General features: G+C 33.0%; 1 protein-coding gene across 1 annotated transcript in view; it reads right to left on the bottom strand.

The window, feature by feature from the left end:
• MKLN1 (muskelin 1) overlaps window positions 1-20,446 on the bottom strand; it is a 299,405-nt gene that overhangs the window by 135,987 nt on the left and 142,972 nt on the right. Inside the window, exons 5-6 of the mRNA XM_077135509.1 lie at window positions 10,539-10,648; window positions 7,442-7,634 (exon numbers count right to left, since the gene is read on the bottom strand). Of these exons, the coding sequence (XP_076991624.1) occupies window positions 7,442-7,634; window positions 10,539-10,648 (303 nt within the window). The remainder of the gene's footprint in view (window positions 1-7,441; window positions 7,635-10,538; window positions 10,649-20,446) is intronic.

Genomic DNA, 20,446 nt, shown 5'->3' with positions numbered 1-20,446 from the left:
TTAAGTACTACATAACACTTTTAACAAAAGGTTAAAGAAATTGTTCCCACTTCAGTCAAGATCCAAAAAAATTTTTAAAACAGAATATATTACAATACTACTGCCTATACCCAAAATTGTATCCAACTGATATTTCATCCAAACAGAGATTACAGTCGAAGCAAATCACTTAAAATGCACTTGTAATTAAATAACTTGTGGAGCATAAAAACCTTTATGATAAATCATAATAATAATGGTTAGAGCAAAATGGATTTTTTAATCTGTTTGGCTATCCAAACTGAAAAGAGTAATATTACAGTAATACTGAAAAATTGAAGCAGTATTTACTAGTAAAATACACAGAACTTAAACAGTAAGTATACAATACTTATATTTATACAGTAAGTATACAGTAAAGTGATGAAGAGTATAGATTCTATAGCCAGACTACCTGAATTCATATCTTTGCTTTGTCACTTATAAGTTATGCTGTCTTAGCAAATTACTTAATCATTCTTAAATGGGCATAATAATAATACTTAATCTAGATGATAGATATGGAAATTAAGCTAATTCATTAAAAGTCTAAAAGGAGTAGCTGGTACACAATAAAACACTTAAAAGTAGTTATAACAATGATAATGATGTAATGCTTAGAGTTATACTTGGCAATAAAACAATAATCATTACGCACAAAACGAGAAATATGGACGAAGCCCAACAGAAGTTGGGAAAAGGGGGGGGGATGAAATGAAGAAATCATAAAAGAGACTATTTTCAAGGGGCTGGCCTTGAAGAATAATGAGTTGGAAATCAGTAATAATGAAAAGAGGAAGCAATCAGGGAATACAGTATAAACAAAGGCAAAAAGGCAGAAATGAGCAGGAATTATGGAAATAAGCCATGTTTTCAGGAATAAGTAGAAAAAAAAAAGGAGGTTTCACACTGAGTATTGTTGAGAAGAATCAGTATCATAAGGGAAAAGTATCATAAGGGATAAGAATTTTGCTGGCCTGGAGCACATACATACCTAACTGATACATAAGAACCTTCCTAAAGTACTTAAGAAAAACTAATTTCTTTCAAAGGTTAATAATAATCAAAAGAACCAACACTGGATCTATCGAAGATATAAAAAAGAAAAGGAAGGAAGGAATAAGAAAAGCAAATGACAAATGAATAAGATCCACCAGCAAAATGTAGTCACATAATACATAAAAATGGCCAAATACTCTGCCATAAATATTAAAGATAAGTAAATAACTCTCTCTATAAAACATGAGTACAGATTAAAGATAGAAACAACTGGAAAAGATAATGGTAAGACAACAAAAATAAATAAAACAAGAACTTTCAGATTTAAGAACAAAAGAGGAGAAAAAAATGAAAACATCACAGAAACAAAGGTCGAGCTATAGGGAGAGAAAGAAGCAGTTACCAAACCATAGTAATGGAAATGAGATAAAAGATTCAGAGATGCTTGAAAATGTAAACAAAAAGGAGCAGAAAAAAAGAATAAACAAGAAAATAAGAGATAGGCAAAAACAACATACACCTAATTGAAATCTCTAGAGAAAACCAAAATAATGGAGAAAAACAGATACAGCTATAACTTAAGAAAACTTCTTAAAGTAAAATAAAAATGGAATCTATAGTATAAAATGTCTCACAATGAAGCATGGAAGTGAACACAGAGCAAACAACACCAAGAAATAGCCTAATTGGATTGGATAAGATAAAGAAGTAGGAATGAATACACTCTTAAAGTATGTGATTAAAAAATGAAACTTAAGTACTACATAAAATTTTTACCAAAAGGTACAAGTTAAAATAATGAGAAGAATATTTTGAGCATTCAAACAAAAACATCAAGTGAGGTTGACCTCAGATTTCTCAGCTCTACTCAGCACAAGGAAATACTGGAGTAAATTAAAGCATGGTCAAACAGTCATTAAAGTATAAAAGAAACACTCTCCTATTTTTTGAAGAGAATATATTCCCCACAAGTCTCTTTTAAAATACTACCACAAGATTAGCTCAAATCAAATGAGACATGAATAGAGAAAATGTTGCATAAAGGACACTGATGAGAACAGAATTACTTAACCTAGGAGTTGGGATAATAGCAAATAAGAAAATTATGGTTAAAGATGTCAGAAAGTATTGTGAACCCTGACAACATATAACTGATATAATAAAGGTAAGAGGGAAAGGGGAAGAAAATGTGGAAGTAGTACAAAAATGCTGATTTCTTCAAATTTTATAGCTTTAGGGAGGTGGGATACAAGTGATATAAGGTATACTCTGAAACACTAAAAAAAAAACAACCCTGACAATATTTAGTAAGTTTCTGTGGTAAAGGGTGTAGTGGTTTGAAGCTCTGTGTACCCCAGAAAAACATGTTAAATTAATCCATTCCTATGGATCTAAACCCACTGTACATAGGGCCTTTTCTTTCTTTTTTTTAACTTTTTAAATTGTGTACACAAAGTAAAGAAAGAAAAAAGCAATCGTTTTCAAAGCACTCTTCAAAAAATAGTGACAGGACAGATTCTGGAGTATGTCATGGCTACCATACGATCCTCTCAGATTTTTCCTTCTAGCTGCTCCAGAATATAGGGAGCTAGAAGAATAAATATATATATTTTTAATCATCACAATCAACTTTTTTTTCTTTTTTGTGAAAAATAACATATATACAAAAAAAACAATAAATTACAAAGCACAGCACCACAACTAGCTGTAGAACAGATTTCAGAGTTTGGTATAGGGTACAATTCCATAATCTTAGGTTTTTTACTTCTAGCTGCTTTAAGATACTGGAGACTAAAAGAGATATCAATTTAATGATTCAGCAATCATACTCATTTGTTAACTCCTATCTTCTTTGTATAACTCCACCATCACCTTTGACTATCTATCCCTCTCTTTAGGGGTATTTGGGCTATGGCAATTCAAACTTTTCATGTTGGAAGGGATTGTCAATAATACGGGGTAGGGAGATGGAATTTAGATAGAGCCTTTTGAGGAGGCTACTTCAGCTAAGGTGTGATCCATCTCATTCAGGATGGGTTTTAATCCTCTGAACACAGAAAGAGAGAAAGTTGTGGAACCAAGAAGCTGAAATAATGAAACCTGGAAGAGAAGGGAGAGACCAACAGACACCACCATGTGCCTTGAAGCAAGAAGGTGAAATCAATGAAACCAAGAAGAGAAGGGAGAGACCAGCAGAAGTCGCCATGCATGTGGCAGAGGAGCCAAGAATCACCAGCAGCTGGTTTTTTTAGAAAAAGTATCACCTTGATAACAGTTTGATCTGGACATTTTCTTGGACTCTAATCACAATTCCCATTGTTCAAGAGGAACAATTTCATAGTATTTTGGTTTTGAGCAGCCTAGAAGACTAAAACAGGGGGTAAGCAGGGAAAAAGTAAGGAAGTATAAATAAATACATTTTAATTCTGCTAACAGTAAAAAAATTATCATGATCTATTGAAAGAAATAAGAATGCAATCTAAGGTTATAGTTTACATAGAAAACCACTTCAAAAACAGCAAAATCCCAAATTATCAGTAGAAACTAACACAGTAAAAAGATGTACACACACAAAAAATCAATAACCAGCAAATCTACAACATAAAAATAAAGAATTAAAACAAAAAAGTTGGTTCTTTGAAAAGATTCATAAAATCAACAGAAGTTTAGCTAGACTGACAAAGAAAAAAGAAAGAAGACCCAAACAAATGAAATAAAAATTGAAAGGGAGGTACATTATTCCTGACCTCACAGAAATAAAAAGGATGATAAGAGGATACTCTGAACACCTGTAGAACAACAAATTAAATAATCTAGGTGAAATGGACAAACTCTTAGAAACACACGAATTATTCAATGCTGATTCAAGAAGAAATAGAAAACCTTAAACCAATTACTAGTGAAGAGACTGAATTCCTATTCAAAAACCTGCCAACAAAGAAAAAGCCCAGGACCAAATGACTTTACAGGTGAATTCTAACCAAACATTCTAAAAATTGACACCACTCCTGCTCAAACTCTTCAAAAAAAATTGAAGAGGTAGAAATACTCTGTAACTTATGCTATGCGGCCAATATCATCTAACACAAAAGCCAAATAAAGATACTGTAAGAAAGGAAAATTATACACCAATATCATTATATATATGTAAAAATCTTCAACAAAATATTAGCAAACCAAATTCAACAGAAGATTAAAAAACTGTACACCATGATCAAGTGGAATTTACCTAGATCAAGTGAAATTTACCCAGGGATGCAAGGGTGGTTCAACATAAGGAAATCAATTAATGTAATAACTACATTAACAGAACAAAGGAAAAAAAATGATCATTTCAATCGATACAGAAAAGTCATTTGACAAAAGCCAGTAAGTATTCTGTCTTGATAAAAACATTTAGAAAAACAAGAATACATGAAAACTTCCTCAACATGATAATGGACATATATGAAAAACCAACCGCTAACATTATATTCAATAGTGGAAGAGTGAGCTTTCCCTCTAAGGTCAGGGAAAAGAAAAAGATGCTCATTGTCACCACTGTTAGTCAACATTGTACTGGAAGTTCTAGCCAGAGTAATTAAGCAAGAAAAAGAAATAAAAGATGGCCAAATTAGAAAGAAAGAAGTAAAAGTTTCACTATTTGCAGATGACATGATGCTATATAAAGTTCTGAAAAAATCTTCAAAAACACTACTAGAGCTACAAATCCAGCAAACTGACAGGATACAACAAAAACATACAAAACTGAGTAATGTTTCTATGTACTAGTAATGAACAATCTGAGGAGGAAATCAAGAAAAAATGCCATTTACAACTGCAACTAAAAGAATAAAACATCTAAGAATACATTTAATCAAGGATGCAAAGGACTTATATGTTGACAGCTACAAAACTTCTAAAAGAAATAAAAACTTGTAAATGGAAAGACACTGCATACTCATGGATGAGAAGACTGAATATTGTGAATGAGTATATGGGAACTCTATTTTTGTATCATTATTCTGTAAGTCTACAACTTTCCTAAAAAAATTTCATCAAAATAGATACATAAAACCTGGCATTTTCTCAAAATATCTGAGATCTTACTAATATCCTATTACTATACTAAATGTGATGTTTGTTTCCGCTAAGAAGCTTGACAGAAGTTGCTTTTGATTCTCTGGACTTTCCAGTCTAGCTGGCAGGATATCTGTGCTTTTCTCTGCTGTTTTTGAGGGAGCAGAAGCTGAAAGACTACACACTGTTTCCTTCCTTATTTGTCCAACACATCATCTTCAGTGATGTTAGCAGTACACTGAACAACCCTGGAAGGAGTGTTTATTCACCAAATAGTGTTGCAAGTCAGCTGAGGAGAGCCCAGAGCAGAATAAAAAAAATGATGTGACACTAAATCTCAAGAATAGAGTTACTACCTATTATCTCTTAACTTGTTCCTTTCTAAAGTCAGAAGAGAAAGTTAATCTCCTGTAGTAATCAGAGGTACACATGATTTTAAGTGACTACTAACCAACTGAATGTATTATTAAAGAGAGATTTTTTCTTTCTTTCTTTTCTATACTGTTTGATATATATCTGTATTTTGCAGCATGTATTATACTTGTAGCAATTAAAAAGTTTTTTTTTTAATCATTACCTATTGTGTTGGGGGTAAACCATCTTCAATAGGGCAGTCTGATTTTATGGACCACTATGTACCTTCTCTTTTGTCCTGTAGAATAATGGTTACCTGTGTATCCTTGGGTCAAAATTAGGTCAGGGAAATAGCTCTCCCATGATTATCATTTTTTGAGCACCTAACACTTAAAATTTAGTGTTTAATATGTGTGCCATTTTGTACCATTTTTCATTAGAAAAAAGAATCGGATGTTTTGCCAATTAATTCACTTGCCTTTTAAAATCAATGTTGTTTTAATGCAGTGTTCTGCATACTGTAAAAAGCACTATCTTAGTTTATAGTTTGTATTTTATAATGTTCTTGAATAACAATTTGATAGTGAAGGCAATGTTTTGTTTTACATGGCAAGCTCTGAGACGTCAAATGGGAACAAATAAAAGTAAAATGTACCTTGCAATCAAAATAAAGATGATTTCAAAGGAAAAAAAAGTTTTAATTGTTGAATATTTGTAAAGCATATAAAAGAAGAAAACAGAAATTAACTAAAGACCCATCCCCTGGAGACAAATACCAGAATTTTAGTGAAACCTGGCATCTCTGTATCTAGTTGAGACCATGTACACTGATTTTTAAGCACACTTAACTTGGTTTCCATGATTTTAAAAAATTTATCCTTCATTGACCAGGAGGTCTCCAAACACCCCAAAGTTACAGCTCAGTCCTGATGAGGTCATCTTGGCTAGATTTCTGGAATGCTGACTGGTGCAAGAGTGTAACAGACTGTTACTCTTTTTAAGTCTTTATCAAGCTCTTGCTCCAGGCTGGACTATCCTGGGACAGTGGTGGACTCAGGCCCTGTTCTTTCAGAGCCAAGATGGTTGGAGAGATGAGCACCAAAGGGCTATGGACCCTTACATGCATCATGAAAGGCACGGACAGTTGATGCTATAGAAACCTCAGAAAAGGGTGGACTAGACCTATGGGAACTGGGGCAGCTGGCAGAGGTTTGCTGCAGGAAATGTGACTTCAGTTTAACCATAAAGATAAAGGAGATGGTACATTTTCACAATCAAAAAAAAAGAAGACAATTATATGTGACACATGATCCTGGACTAGATCTAATTATATATGGAGGAGAGAAGGCCCAAACAGACATTATTAGGAAATATAAAAAATTGGAATATAGACTATAAGCTTCATATTAGTGTTAAATTTCTTGAACTGAAGAGAAAGTTTTAATATATAACTTTTAGTCTAATAATTACATAATTTTCGGTTATGTTTTTCTTAATTACTTTCTCTTAGAAAAATGATAGATCCCTTAAAGATAGAGATTTGAAACAAAATAAAAAAGAAAATGACTTATTTATCCTAAGAAGTTAAAAAAATTATATATTAGAAGTAGCATATATACTTTCATTGATACATTTTAATTGTTTGGTAAGCGGCTATCATATTTGAACTATTTTTAAAACACTAAAGCATATTCTATTTCAAACATACTAATCATTTATTCATAAGCATCATCCTCAATTAAATAAGGAGTAACCATGTACAAACCTGAGAGGTAGATTAAGCATTTTATTTAATGTAACAGCTCTGGAAGCAATTCATTTTAACTTAACTTCAAATTTATAAATTCAAGGAAGCCAAAGTTTATCACTCTATTTCTTTCTATTAAAAAATTTATTTATATCATTTTCATTTTAAATTTAATTTAATCATTTAAATTAGTAATTTAACAATTATTTTAATTTTAAATTTTATTTTAATAATAACCAAGCAGTGTACATGCTGATAACATACCATTTACAGCTTTTTCAATCAATTCTTCACAAGCATCAAAATCACCCTTCAATACCAGTTTGTCATGAAGATCTGTTAGCATGGGATGTTCCAGGGCAATCTTGGTTTTCTTTTGCAGTGATTCAAAAGCCTCTGTATAGTTGTGCTGTCGGAAGTGCTTTAGGCAAAGACGAATGGCTTCCTGTTCGCGGTACTACTAGAACACAGCAGAAAGTATGAAGAGAAGAGATTTGCTTAATTGTTGCTGCAGCAAATATTAACAATGGTATAATAACTAGATCAAACCAAGCATTTACTATGTGCCAAGCACTGTACCTGCACTATTAGCTAGGTATCATTATTTCTATCTTACAAATGGCAAAATCGAAACTTAGTCAAATACATTAACTTCCCAAGGTCACAAAGCATGTAGCAGAAAGCAATGAAACCAGATCTAATTTCAGAGCTTGAACTTTGAAGAAAAGAAGAAGTGTAAGTATTTACTAAAGACCACTTGCGATTGTAAAAATTATAACTCGTATAGCATTCACTAATCAGGTTAAAATTTAGTAATGAAAGCATAGAAACTGTAAAATAACTTGCCTATAAATTAGATTATGCTTTCTGGTTCTTGGTTCCTAGTAATTAGCTTAGTTGAATGCCAAATAATATCCAATATTTATTCTAAAGTCACAAAAAGGTTTTATGACCCAAAAATCATCTCAAAGAGAATATTTAGATTTTATAATTTTTTTCATAGCCTAGGCTACTTCACTTTTTTTTTTTTTTAAACATGGGCAGGCACCAGGAGTTGAACCTGGGTCTCCAGCATGGCAGGCAAGAACTCTGCCCGCTGAGCCACCGTGGCCCGCCCCTTATATTTTTAAACAGCTATAAAGCAAACATATAAATTAACTAGAATTTTAGAAGTGTGATGCTCAATTAACTTCCTCCCCTCAAAGGATGAATGCCGAACTCAAGTTCACTGAGAATTTTTTTGCATGAGCAGGCTCTGGAAATCGAACCCAGGGCTTGGGCATGGCAGGCGAGAATTCTGCCACTGAGCCACAATTGCACCGTCCTACAGAGAATTTTTAAAGAAACAATAATTGCAAAAACATGTTTTGGGATCACCTTAAATTTCTTAAGTATACACTACTTACCATACAGTAAAAATTAACAAAATAAACGGATGACATAGAAGTTCTGCATAATAATCAAATAAATAAATAATGACTTATTATTAGCTTTATCCTTTAATAAGGCAAGAAAATAAAGCAATTAATACCTTTTAGGAAGATTTACAGGGCTTGAAATGTAAGACAATTCATAGCCAGCTGAATATTTGGCTAATAAAATGTTATCAAAAATACCTATTCCTAAGCACTAATCAAGATCATACCTCTTCAAATAACCAAAGAATGATTCTCTATTCAAACTAACTTTTTCATATATTGATCATTTCTTACCCTTGGCCTCCAAATAAAGATTTAACATAACTATCTGGTACCATATTAAACAGTAATACCTTTTCATCATAGTGCTATAGGAGTCTGAATCACATTCACATCTTAAATTTTCTATTAACATATAAAAATACATAGTATGAAAGTAGTTATGACATTCTGAATTTTTTTGTGGGTGGGCAGGGGGCATGGGCAGGCTCTAGCAATGGAACCCGGGTCTCTGGCATGGCAGGCAAGAATTCTGCCACTGAGCCACCACTGTACTGCCCGCAACTGAATTTTAACACTTCAAAAAAAGATCGAAACTCAAAGAAAGTAAAGATTTTAAGTTCTAGAAATCCATAATAAACACAGAGAAGTCAAAAAATGAATGGGAGGGAAGAATCGTAATTTCTCAAATATAATCTGTTCACAATGTTGGGGAAAAGAAGTGATGCTTGCAACTTCCTATAATACCAAGAAAAGAGTGAGAAAATTAAAGAAAACACACAGACAAATGTGACTGGGTATGAGAAATTTTTAAATTACTAGAGAAGTTTAATCATTTTATTTTTAAAGGACACTAGAAATTAGATTTTAAGTGTATACTAAGTAGTGTTAGGTATCCTATTAGTTATATAATATAGCATATTATATTATCCTATTATCTAACACTGGAAAGATGATATTTTTAAGTTTAAAAACATCTCTACATTGAAAGAACTTAAAATATTACAGGAAACAAAGAAATAAATGAAAGAATACTAAATGCCAGCATTTAATTATTTTAAAAAGAATACAATAAATGCCCAAAATAAATGTCAAACAAAAAGTTTCTCAATTAAACTGACTAGAAGAGAGCTAAACTGTATGAAAAAAACAAACTATATTACTTTTCAGTCTCCTATGACTGGATCAGTTCATCCCTACTTGCATGTAAATAAAAAAAATCAGGATGCAGCAAATAGACTAAAGCTTTATTCTTTGACAAAGAAAACCAAATAAACAGAGCCAAAAGAAAAAGTCAAATAAACATATATTATAAATTTAAGGCACACCAAAAAAGTGTTTTAAAAAAGAAAACTAAAACAAAAAAGCTATTTCTCAACAGTTTAAACTCAGTTTTGAGGCTGCATCTAGTGTATGAAACTGTCATTTCAAAGCAAAAATCTTTAAAGGGAAAAATAAATATTCTTATTTTGCTAATAAACACACACACACAACAGAGGAATGTATTTTAAAATCAATTTAGAATCAAAATTGTCCCATTAAAAACTATGTTTAAAGTATTCACATCAATATAGGTCAAAAAAAAAAAAAAAAAGTGTGATGTATATAGTTAACACTCTGGACTCTGGTGTCAGATCACCTTAAATCATATATAACTGCCCAAGCACTTTACAAAATCTGTGATCTTAGGCAAAATACCTAACTTCACTATGCTTCATTTCTTCATCTGTAAATTATGCAATAATTGTATCTATCTCATAGAGTGGCAACAATGAAATTAGTTACAAAGATTGACTGGAAGCTGGCAGACTGAAAATGCCTAATAAATATTAGATGTTATAGCATTATAGTTATGATTTCCACTCTCAATATTTTAAATTATTCTCAATGAAGACAAAAGATTGGCAGAAACATAAAATGAGGATTTTAAAACACAGTCCTACCTTGCTATACCAGTTGAGACAGGGTTGTACTACATCAGGATCATCAATGCCACTCAGCTCAACATACCAGATGCTAAAATTAAAGCTGGGTCCCCAGGATAAGAGTGGAACTTTGAGGGGGAAAAAAAAAGAAAATTAACACTCATAGTCCAAACAAAACTACAGCAAGGTAAAATCACTCTTTAAGCAAGCCTACTAGGATTCAGTCAACAAATTTTCTGAGCACACTCTATATGCCTAGCACTATGCTAGGGGTTAAGGCTACAGTAGCAAAAGGAAACAAAAGACCCATGCCATCATGATGTTTCCTTAGTTATAAAAACACCGTAAAATAAATTCAAAATGGTCATAATCTACCCCTCAAAAATCAAATCCAGAACTAGATAATTTAACAAACATACAGAAATAGATAAGTACTATATAATTTAAACTATATCAGATTACAGAAAAAAACTGAACTTCAATTGCTTATCAAAGTTACATAATCTGGAAAACAAAACCTGAAGAAAAAGGATTTAAGGACAATCTCAGTTATGAATATATATTTAAAAATCCTGAGAAAACTCTGGAAAAATTTTTTGCCAGGTTTTCACTGTGATCAAATACAGTTCATTCAGGAATGGAAGAATAGTTCAATAATATTAAATATATTAATGTGACTCAGCACCCTAACAAAGAGAAAAATCTACTTAATTACTTCAATAGAGGTAATTTATTAGCTAAAAATAAGCTAATAAAATACATTTTCTACTCATTTTTGAAAAAGAAAAGAGCTCAAAATATATAAGGAATAGAAAGCAACAGGACACTCCCTATCCAGTTTTTTGTTTTGTTTTGTTTTTTTTACTATATAGGAAATCTAAAAAAATAAACCTAGTGGAGAAATCTTAAGGTACAAGACAGAGGTCCAATTCAAAACCATAAGGGAAGGCTTAGCCAAGCCAACAGAACAAGATTTAAAAAACTGAAAATTAAGAAAAAATATTATCACTTGAAGATGATATAGCCATCTATCTTAAAAATTCAAAAGTCTCAACTGAAAAGCTTTTTAAAAGTCTGTATGTACGGTAAATATACAAAAATCAACTTTCCTATATCTACAATAAACAATTAGAAACTATAATGAAGAAAGTCTCCTTATAATGGAGACAAAGGCTTAAAATCTTAAAATTTTAAGATCTATTTAAGAAAACAAAATTTTACTGAAGAATTGAATAAATAAAGGGATATACCATGTTCCTAGTGTTTAGATTGTAAAGGTCAATTCTCCCCAAATTATTTATGAATTTTATGTAATCTCAATATCTATTTTTTCTTACATGTAAATGAACAAACTGATTGAAAAAATTTGTAATACAAGAATATCCAAGATATGCTCCTTTTATCTACCTTGTCAACAGACGAGTAGAACATATGGAATAAAAATAAATAATAGGGGGAACAAATGTTAAAATAAATTTAGTTTGAAATGCTAGTGATCAATGAAGGGGCAGGGTAAGGGATATGGTATGTATAAATTTTTTTTCTGTTTTCGTTTTACTTCTTTTTCGGAGTAGATGCAAATGTTCCAAGAAATGAGCATGATGATGAATATGTAACTTTGTGATGATATTGTGAATTACTGATTATATATGTAGAACAGAATAATCAAATTAGGAATGTTTGTGTTTGCTTGGTGTTTTTTGGTATTTAAAAAAATAAAATTAAAAATTAAAAAAAATCCAAGATAAAGGATAAGAATATAAACATAATAAAAAGATACCTTAATTATAAGCCAGACATAAATACAAGAAAAGGAAAGTGAATCAATGAAACAGAAGAGAGTATAAAAACCTCTCATGTATTCAGAGGAATAACAGATGATGAGGATAGAATTTCACAAGGACAGACCAGAGGTGCTTAAAAGTGTGATCCATGGACTCCTGGGGATCACCAGGACTTTTTCAGGAGGTCCCACACAGTCAAAATAATTTTCATAGTAATTCTAGGATTTTATCTGTTTTTCTTTACTATACTCACAGTTGTACTCATAATGCAAAAGCAATGGTGAGTAAAAGTGCTGGCACCTTGGTTCCAATCAAAGTACTGATACAAAGTGGGCTAGTATTCCCTAAAACAGTATCAAATGCACTGTGTTCCTCAATACCACATTCTTGCAGTAAAAAAAAGGGGGGGGGTATTCTTAAATGCCCCTGCTGAGATTACTAACTGTATTAAATTCCTATCATTAAGTACACATATTTTTAATTTTATGTGATAAAAGGGAAAGTACACATAAAGCAATTGGTTGTATTTCAAAACATGATGGCAGTATCAAGGAAAAGGACTTTTATAGTTGTTTGAGTTGTGAGCTGAAAGAGCGACTTTTTTTTCCTAAAAGAATAACAGACAACCTTTACTGATAGACAATGATTATTTAGAGTTGGGTATCTGCCAGACATTATCTTGAAAATGAACAAAGTAAGTCTGTCATTTCCAAGGAAACTAAATGACAGTATTTGTTGCCAGTAATTAAAATTCAAGCTTGCAATGAAAGAATTTTGGAAAATTGATATGCACCAATGTGAGGCTGACTGCTTCCCAACATTTAAGATTTTTCTGATGAAACAGATAACAACAAATGTGATTTTTAAAAACTGTATTAGGAAATACTTAAATATTCGGAAAATATGCATATCACAGGGAACCATATTTTCCAAATGACCAATGAATGATGTTACCCAGTGATGGGTAAAGGATTAATTCAAAGTACAAGACAGACCAGTAGGTTTTAATGTAACAGAATAAGAAAAGTTCATTGACATAGTTTCAGAGCCTATAACACAATCAACTTTAAGAAACTAACATTTGCCAAGTTTTGATAAATCAGAACAGAATATCCACAATTATCTGATAGCAGGCCTACTGATTTCTAATGCCATTGCTCTTTTCAGCATCATCATACTGAATGAGAAGGTAAGATGTACTGGGTGAGACACTTTCCTATACTGGTTGTTATCTAAAGGAAGCTGATTAAGTGAAGCTGTGAGAAAAAACAGACACAGGAATTACCAATTAGCCATTAGGATATACAAGGACTCCTGGGATATTAAATATGACTTTCATTTCACAAGTACAAACAACAAAACTTTTAAAAGCTTTACAAAGATTAAAAAACAATACTAAATTATCTTCATTGTCTTGTTTATGTCTTTATGAAGCAAAGTTATTTACAGTCTATTCTACTACCTCACATAGCAATTATAGCCATCAAACAGTGTAAGATGAGAATAAAGCAGGATTTTGAACCAAAATTCCAAAAACATAGTCCATATTTGTAACCAGACATATAATATTAATTAAAAAAATAAAATCCATCTTCAAGTTCCAGACCAATTTCAATAAAACAAGGGAAAAATAACCTTCCTATTATATTACTGAAGTCCCAGTAAAATGCTTGTTCATAAAAAAAAAAAAACCTTTTAAACATTATCCCCCACACTGCAGTTTTCCTGTCACAAACTTCTATAGTTAAGCTCTCAGAATTTATAACTCCATTTCTTTACTAAATTTTATTTTTACCTCTAGGCCTTATCTGAAATCAAGTTTCTTCTAAGGCCAACGCCCCACTGTTACACTAAGTCCCTTCAGAGAGATCACTTCTGACACCAGTTCTTTTTATTGTTAAACTTTAACAAACATGCAAACATTCTTGACATACAAATATTCTATACATGGTGTACAACAAATGGCTCACAATATCATCACACAGTTGTGTATTCATCACCATGATCACTTTTTTGAACATTTGCATCACTCCAGCAAAAGAAGTTAAAACAAAAAAAACAAGCAAACAAAACAAAAACTAAACTCATACATACCATACCCCACCTCTCCCTCTCACTGACTAGCAGTATTCCAATCTATTCAATTAATTTTAACCTTTGTTTCGCTGATTATTTATTTTTTTAATCCATATTTTTTACTCATCTGTCCATACCCCAGATAAAAGGACAATTTGACACAAGGTGTTCACAATCACACAGTTACTCTGTAAAAGCAATATCATTATACAATTATCTTCAAGAAACATGGCTACTGGAGCACAACTCTAGAGTTTCAGATAGTTTCCTCTAGCTACTCCAATACACCATAAACTAAAAAGGGGATATCTATATAATGCATAAGAAAGAATAACCTCCAGAATAACTTCTTGACTCTGTTTGAAATCTCTCAGATACTGACACTTTATTTTGTCTCATTTCTCTCTTCCCCCTTTAGGTTGAGAAGGTTTTCTCAATCCCTTGATGTCAAGTCCTGGCTCATCCCAGGATTTCTGTCCCATCTTGCCAGGGAGATTTACACCACTGGAAGTCATGTCCTACATGGGGGGGTGGGGGTGGGGTGGCAGTGAATTCACCTGCAGGTTGGCCCAGAGAGAGAGAGAGGCTATATCTGAGCAATAAAAGAGGTTCTCTGGGAGGTGACTCTTAGACCTAATTTTGAGTAGGCTCAGCCTATCCTTTGCAGGGATAAGTTTCATAGGGGTGAACCCAAGATCAAGGGCTTAGCCTATTGATTTGGTTGTTCCCACTACTTGCAAGAATATCAGAAATTCTCCAAACAGGGAAGCTGAATATTTCCTCCTTTCTCTCCATTCCCCCAAGGGGACTTTGCAAATACTTCTTTATTCACTGCCCAAATCACTCTGGGATTTATCAGGGTATCACACTAACCTGGATAAACCAACAAAATCTCATATCATATTCAAGATTCCATGTACTTGCGGTGCTAATTAAACTGACCAAACAAGTTAAATTAGGAAATGCACTAGTCAAAATATAAACTTTGCACCAAAGTGCAAATAAACATTTCTCCCTTTAGTCTCACATAGAAGTTGAAGTTTAATATATGGATGATATCATTCTTTACCCAGTCTTCTGATATGCTTAGTCCTACCCGATCAGCTTAATTCATATCTCTACTTCATGTCTGATCAGTTTTTCAACTTATTAAACAATTTCTGTATGGGTACTGCTGATTTTCATAGCTTCAAAGTCCTAATTCTGAGTCTCAGGAGTCACATCAATACCCAAACTTTCTGGGAAAGACCATGATATATACAAACAACTAAGTATCTGAGAATTTAGAATTAACAGTTACACCTCCTGAATATATATGACTGCTGTAACAGCTTACAATCTAGGACCCTTTACAATAATCCCCAAACTGATATCCCATGCTCTTGACTTTAGTTTACTGAATTTTTATATTATAGTTAGTCCATATGATTGAGGCATGATAATATTTGTATTTTTGTTCCCGATATTTCATTCAACATAGAGCTCTTAAGGTTCATTCATGTAGGTGCACCAGTAACTGTCTTTACTGTGCCATGAGCCCCATTTGGCTGTTCGGTGAAGGATGACCCCACTCAATTTTAAATATGTGAAATAAAGAAATACACAGGACTACAGAGAATGTCAATTATATTGAAAGAATTATCAAAAAAATGAAGAAACAGAATTATGATACAGAAATATATAGCTTCTTTATTAACATATTAAGTAACAAGATCTGTGAGGTAATAATTACCACAATTTCTAAGTTATGATATTTCCCACACTGAAATGTGATAGGAAAATACCTATAACTTCTATTTGTGACAAGTCACAAGAACTGCTAATATTCTAATGCTTATTGCGTATATTCACAATTACAACAGAGATGAAAAAATTCATTAGACATTAAAGAAAATAAAGATGTAATTTTTTCCCATCCAAATTCATGGGGCCACTGAATTACTCCTACGAACACCTGCATAATAAATTCAAAAGTATACAATATCTCTAATAGGCAACCAGTTTGCTCAGTTTTTTTCTTTTTTTTTGTTTTTGAGTGGATGTGCTGGGAATAGAACCAGGGTCTCCCACATGCTCAGAATTTTGAAAGGAGAAGAAACAGAAATAGCATCTAGGTCCTCAAGGATTTCACATTTAGCTGAGGAAAAAATACTTACATGTAGGTATACCTCAGACATGCTGTGGGTTTGGTTCCAAACTACTGCAATTAGGTGAGACATACAAATTTTCTGATTTCCCAGTGTAGATAAAACTTATGTTTATACTATTCTGTAGTCTATTAATCATGTATAGCATTATGTCTAAAAGAGCAATGCACATACTTTCATTAAAAATACTTTATTGGTAAAAAATGCTAATTGTCATCTGAACCTTCTACAAGTCATAACTTGTTTAGTGATGGAAGGCCTTGCCTCCGTGTTGATGGTAGCAGACTGATAAGGGTGGTGATCATTAAAGGCTGGGGTGGCTGTGGCAATTTCTTAAAAAAAGACAACAATGAAGTCTACCGTGTAGACTGACTCTTCCTTTCATGAGAGACTCCTCTACAGCATGTGATGCTGTCTGTCTGATAGCATTTTATTCATGGGAGAATTCCTTTCAAAATTGGAGTCAATCCTCTCAAACCCTGCTACTGCTTCATTAACCAAATTTAAATAATTTCTAAATTCTTTGTTGTCATTTTAGCAATGATCACAGTATCTTCACAAGGAGGAGATTCTATCTCGAGACACTACTTTCTTTGTTTAGCCATAAAAAGCAACTCCTCATTCATTTAAGTTTTATCATGAGACTGCAGCAATCTGGTCACATCTTCAGACTCTACTTCTAATTCTAGTTTTCTTGCCATTTCCAACGCATCTGCCTTGTCTTCTTCGACTGAAGTCTTGAAATCCTCTCAAAGTCATCCGTGAAGGAATGAACTTCCTTTTTTTTAATTTTTAAATATCTTTTTAAACATAAAAAAATGAAAATTCTTACCATATGATCATTCCATTCTTGGTATATAATCAATAACTCAAAATATCATCATATAGCTGTATGTTCATCACCATGATTATTTCTTAGAACATTTGCATCAATTCCGAAAAAGAAATAAAAAGAAAAAAAACTCATATATACCATACCCCTTAACCCCACTCTCTCAATGACTGCTAGTATTTCCATCTACCCAATATATTTTAGCCTGTTTCCCGTATTTTTTTTCTATACCCCTTATCACTTTCTTTCATTGATCACCAGCATTTCAATATACTAAATTTATTTTAACATTTGTTCCCCCTATTCTTTATTTATTTTTAATCTCTATGTTTTACTCATTTACCCATACCATAGATAAAAGGGGCATCAGACACAAGGTTTTCACAATCATACAGTCACAGTGTGAAAGCTACAACATTACACAATCATCTTCAAGAAACATGACTACTGGAACACAGCTCTACATTTTCAGGCACTTCCCTCCAGCCTCTCCAATATATCTTAACCAAAAAGGTGATATCTATATAATATGTAAGAATAACCTCCAGGATAACCTCTTGACTCTGTTTGGAATCTCTCAGCCATTGATGATTTATTTTGTCTCATTTCTCTCACCCCCCTTTTGGTCTAGAAAGTTTTTTCAATCCCTTGATGCTGAGTCCCAGCTCATTCTAGGATTTCTGTCCCATGTTGCCAGGAAGATTTACACCCCTGGGAGTCATGTCCCATGTAGAGAGGGGGAGGGCAATGAGTGTGCTTGCCATGTTGGCTGAGAGAGAGGCCACATCTGAGCAACAAAAGAGGTTCTCTGGGGGGTGATTCTTAGGCTTAATTTTAAATAGGCTTAGCCTATCCTTTGTGGAGATAAGTTTCATATGAACAAACCCCAAGATCGAGGACTCAGTGTATTGCTTTGGTTGTCTTCACTGCTTGTGAGAATATCAGGAACTCTCCACACGGGATAGCTGAATTTTCCCCCATTCTCTCCATTTCCGCCAAAAGGACTTTGCAAATACATTTTTAAGGAATGAACTTTTTCAAAACTCCTGTCAATGTTGATATTTTGAATTGCAAGTGCTCTTAATGGCATCTAGAATGCTGAATCAGTTCCAGAAGATTCTCAATTGACTTTACCCAGATCTATCAGAGAAACTGCTATCTATGGCAGTGACAGCTGCACAAAATGTATTCCTTAAATAATACAGCCAGAAAATCAAAATGACTTCTTGATTAACAGGCTACAGATGGATGGGTTTTGTGTTAGCAGGTATGAAAACAATACTAATCCCATTGTACATCTCAGTCAGAGCTCTTGGGTGACCATCTGCATTGTCAGTGAGCAGTGATATTTTGAAAGTAATCTTTCATTCAGAGCAGATCTCAACAGTGAGCTTAAACAATTTAGTAAACCATGTCGTAAACATGTATGCTGTCAACCAGGATTTGTTCCACTTACAAAGTACTGGCAGAGTAGATTTAGCATAATTCTAAGGGCCCTAGGATTTTCAGAAGGGCAAATGAGCACAGTCTTCAACTGCAAGTCCCCAGTCCCTAACAAGGGAGTCGAGGTGTCTTTTGAAGCTTTGAAGTTTGGCAATGACTTCTCTCTAGTGTAACGAAAGTCCTAGATGGAATCTTCTTTCAACACAGTATAGAGCTGTTTCATCTACTCTGAAAATCTATTGTTTAGTGAAGCCACATTCATCAGTGAGCTTAGATCTTTTGGATAACTTCCTGCAGCTTTTAAATCAGCACTTGCAGCTTCACCTTGCACTTTTATGTTATGGAGATGGCTTCTTTTCTAAACCTCTTGAACCAGCCTCTTCCAATTTCAAACTTTTCTTCTGCAGCTTCCTCATATTTCTCAGTTTTTATAGAACTGAAGAGTGTTAGGACCTTGGTCTGGATTAGACTTTGACTTGAGAGAATGGTATGTCTGGTCTGATCTTCTATCCGAATTACTAAAACTTTCTCCACAACAATAATACATGTGTTTTACCTTCTTATCATCAGTGTGTTATCTGGAGCACTTTTAATGTCTTTCAAAAACTTTTCCTTTGCATTCACAGCTTGACTAACTGGTTCAAGAAGCCTAGTTTTTGGCTTATCTTGGCTTTCAACATGCCTTTCTCTCTAAGTGTAATCATTTCTAGCTTTTGATTTCAAATGAGAGATATTTAACTCTTCCTTTCATTTGAACACTTAGTGGTTGTTGTGGGGTTACTGAATGACCTAATTTCAATACTGTTGCATGTCAGGATATACAGAGACCCAACGTAAGGGAGAGAGATAGATAAGGGAGATAAGAGAGAGATGGATAACCAGTTAGTGGAGCAGTCATTTATGGAATAAAGTTTGCTATCTTATATGGGCGTGGTTTGTGCTGTCCTAAAGACATTACAATAGTAATGTCAAAGACTTTGCAAAAAATGCAAAATCAAACATAACAGATATAATAATAGTGAAAACATGTGAAATATCGTGAGGATGACAAAAATTACATGAAATGAGCATACAATGTTGGAAAAATGGCACCGATAGACTTGCTCAACACAAGGATGCTACAAACATTTCATTTACGAATAAATACAATATCAGTAAAGCACAATAAAAGGAAGCACAATAAAACAAGCTATGCCTGTAACCTTTGGAAGTAGCAGACTTAAAGTTCATATCTCATCTCTAATTTTTTCCTACCTGTATGGTATAGGAGAAGTCATTTAAGCTTCAATTTTCAGTCCTCTCATCTATGTGAGTATTACAATGCTTATTTCACAAATGTTATGGGATCGTAATAAGAAAACATACTTTTAAATGCTTAGGTTAATGCCAGACAACTAGCAGATGTTTCATAAATGATACCTATTATTATTATTACTTTAAAATAATATAAGTACATACTGAAATGTATTTCACATATACCAAATGCTATGTTTCTGTTCCATCACTTACTAGCTATGCAGCCTGGGACAAATCTAACTTCTATACCCAGTTTCCTCAACTAAAAAGGATAAGACTGTATATGTCTAATAATGTACCAATGAGATGCATAAGGGGAAGAATTTTAAAAACTATCAAAAATCATAA

Source organism: Tamandua tetradactyla, chromosome 1 (genome assembly GCF_023851605.1).
Source record: "Tamandua tetradactyla isolate mTamTet1 chromosome 1, mTamTet1.pri, whole genome shotgun sequence".
Taxonomy (NCBI): Eukaryota; Metazoa; Chordata; class Mammalia; order Pilosa; family Myrmecophagidae; genus Tamandua; species Tamandua tetradactyla.
The sequence above is the reverse complement of the archived record's forward strand: the minus strand, read 5'-3'. Positions and strand labels throughout refer to the sequence as shown.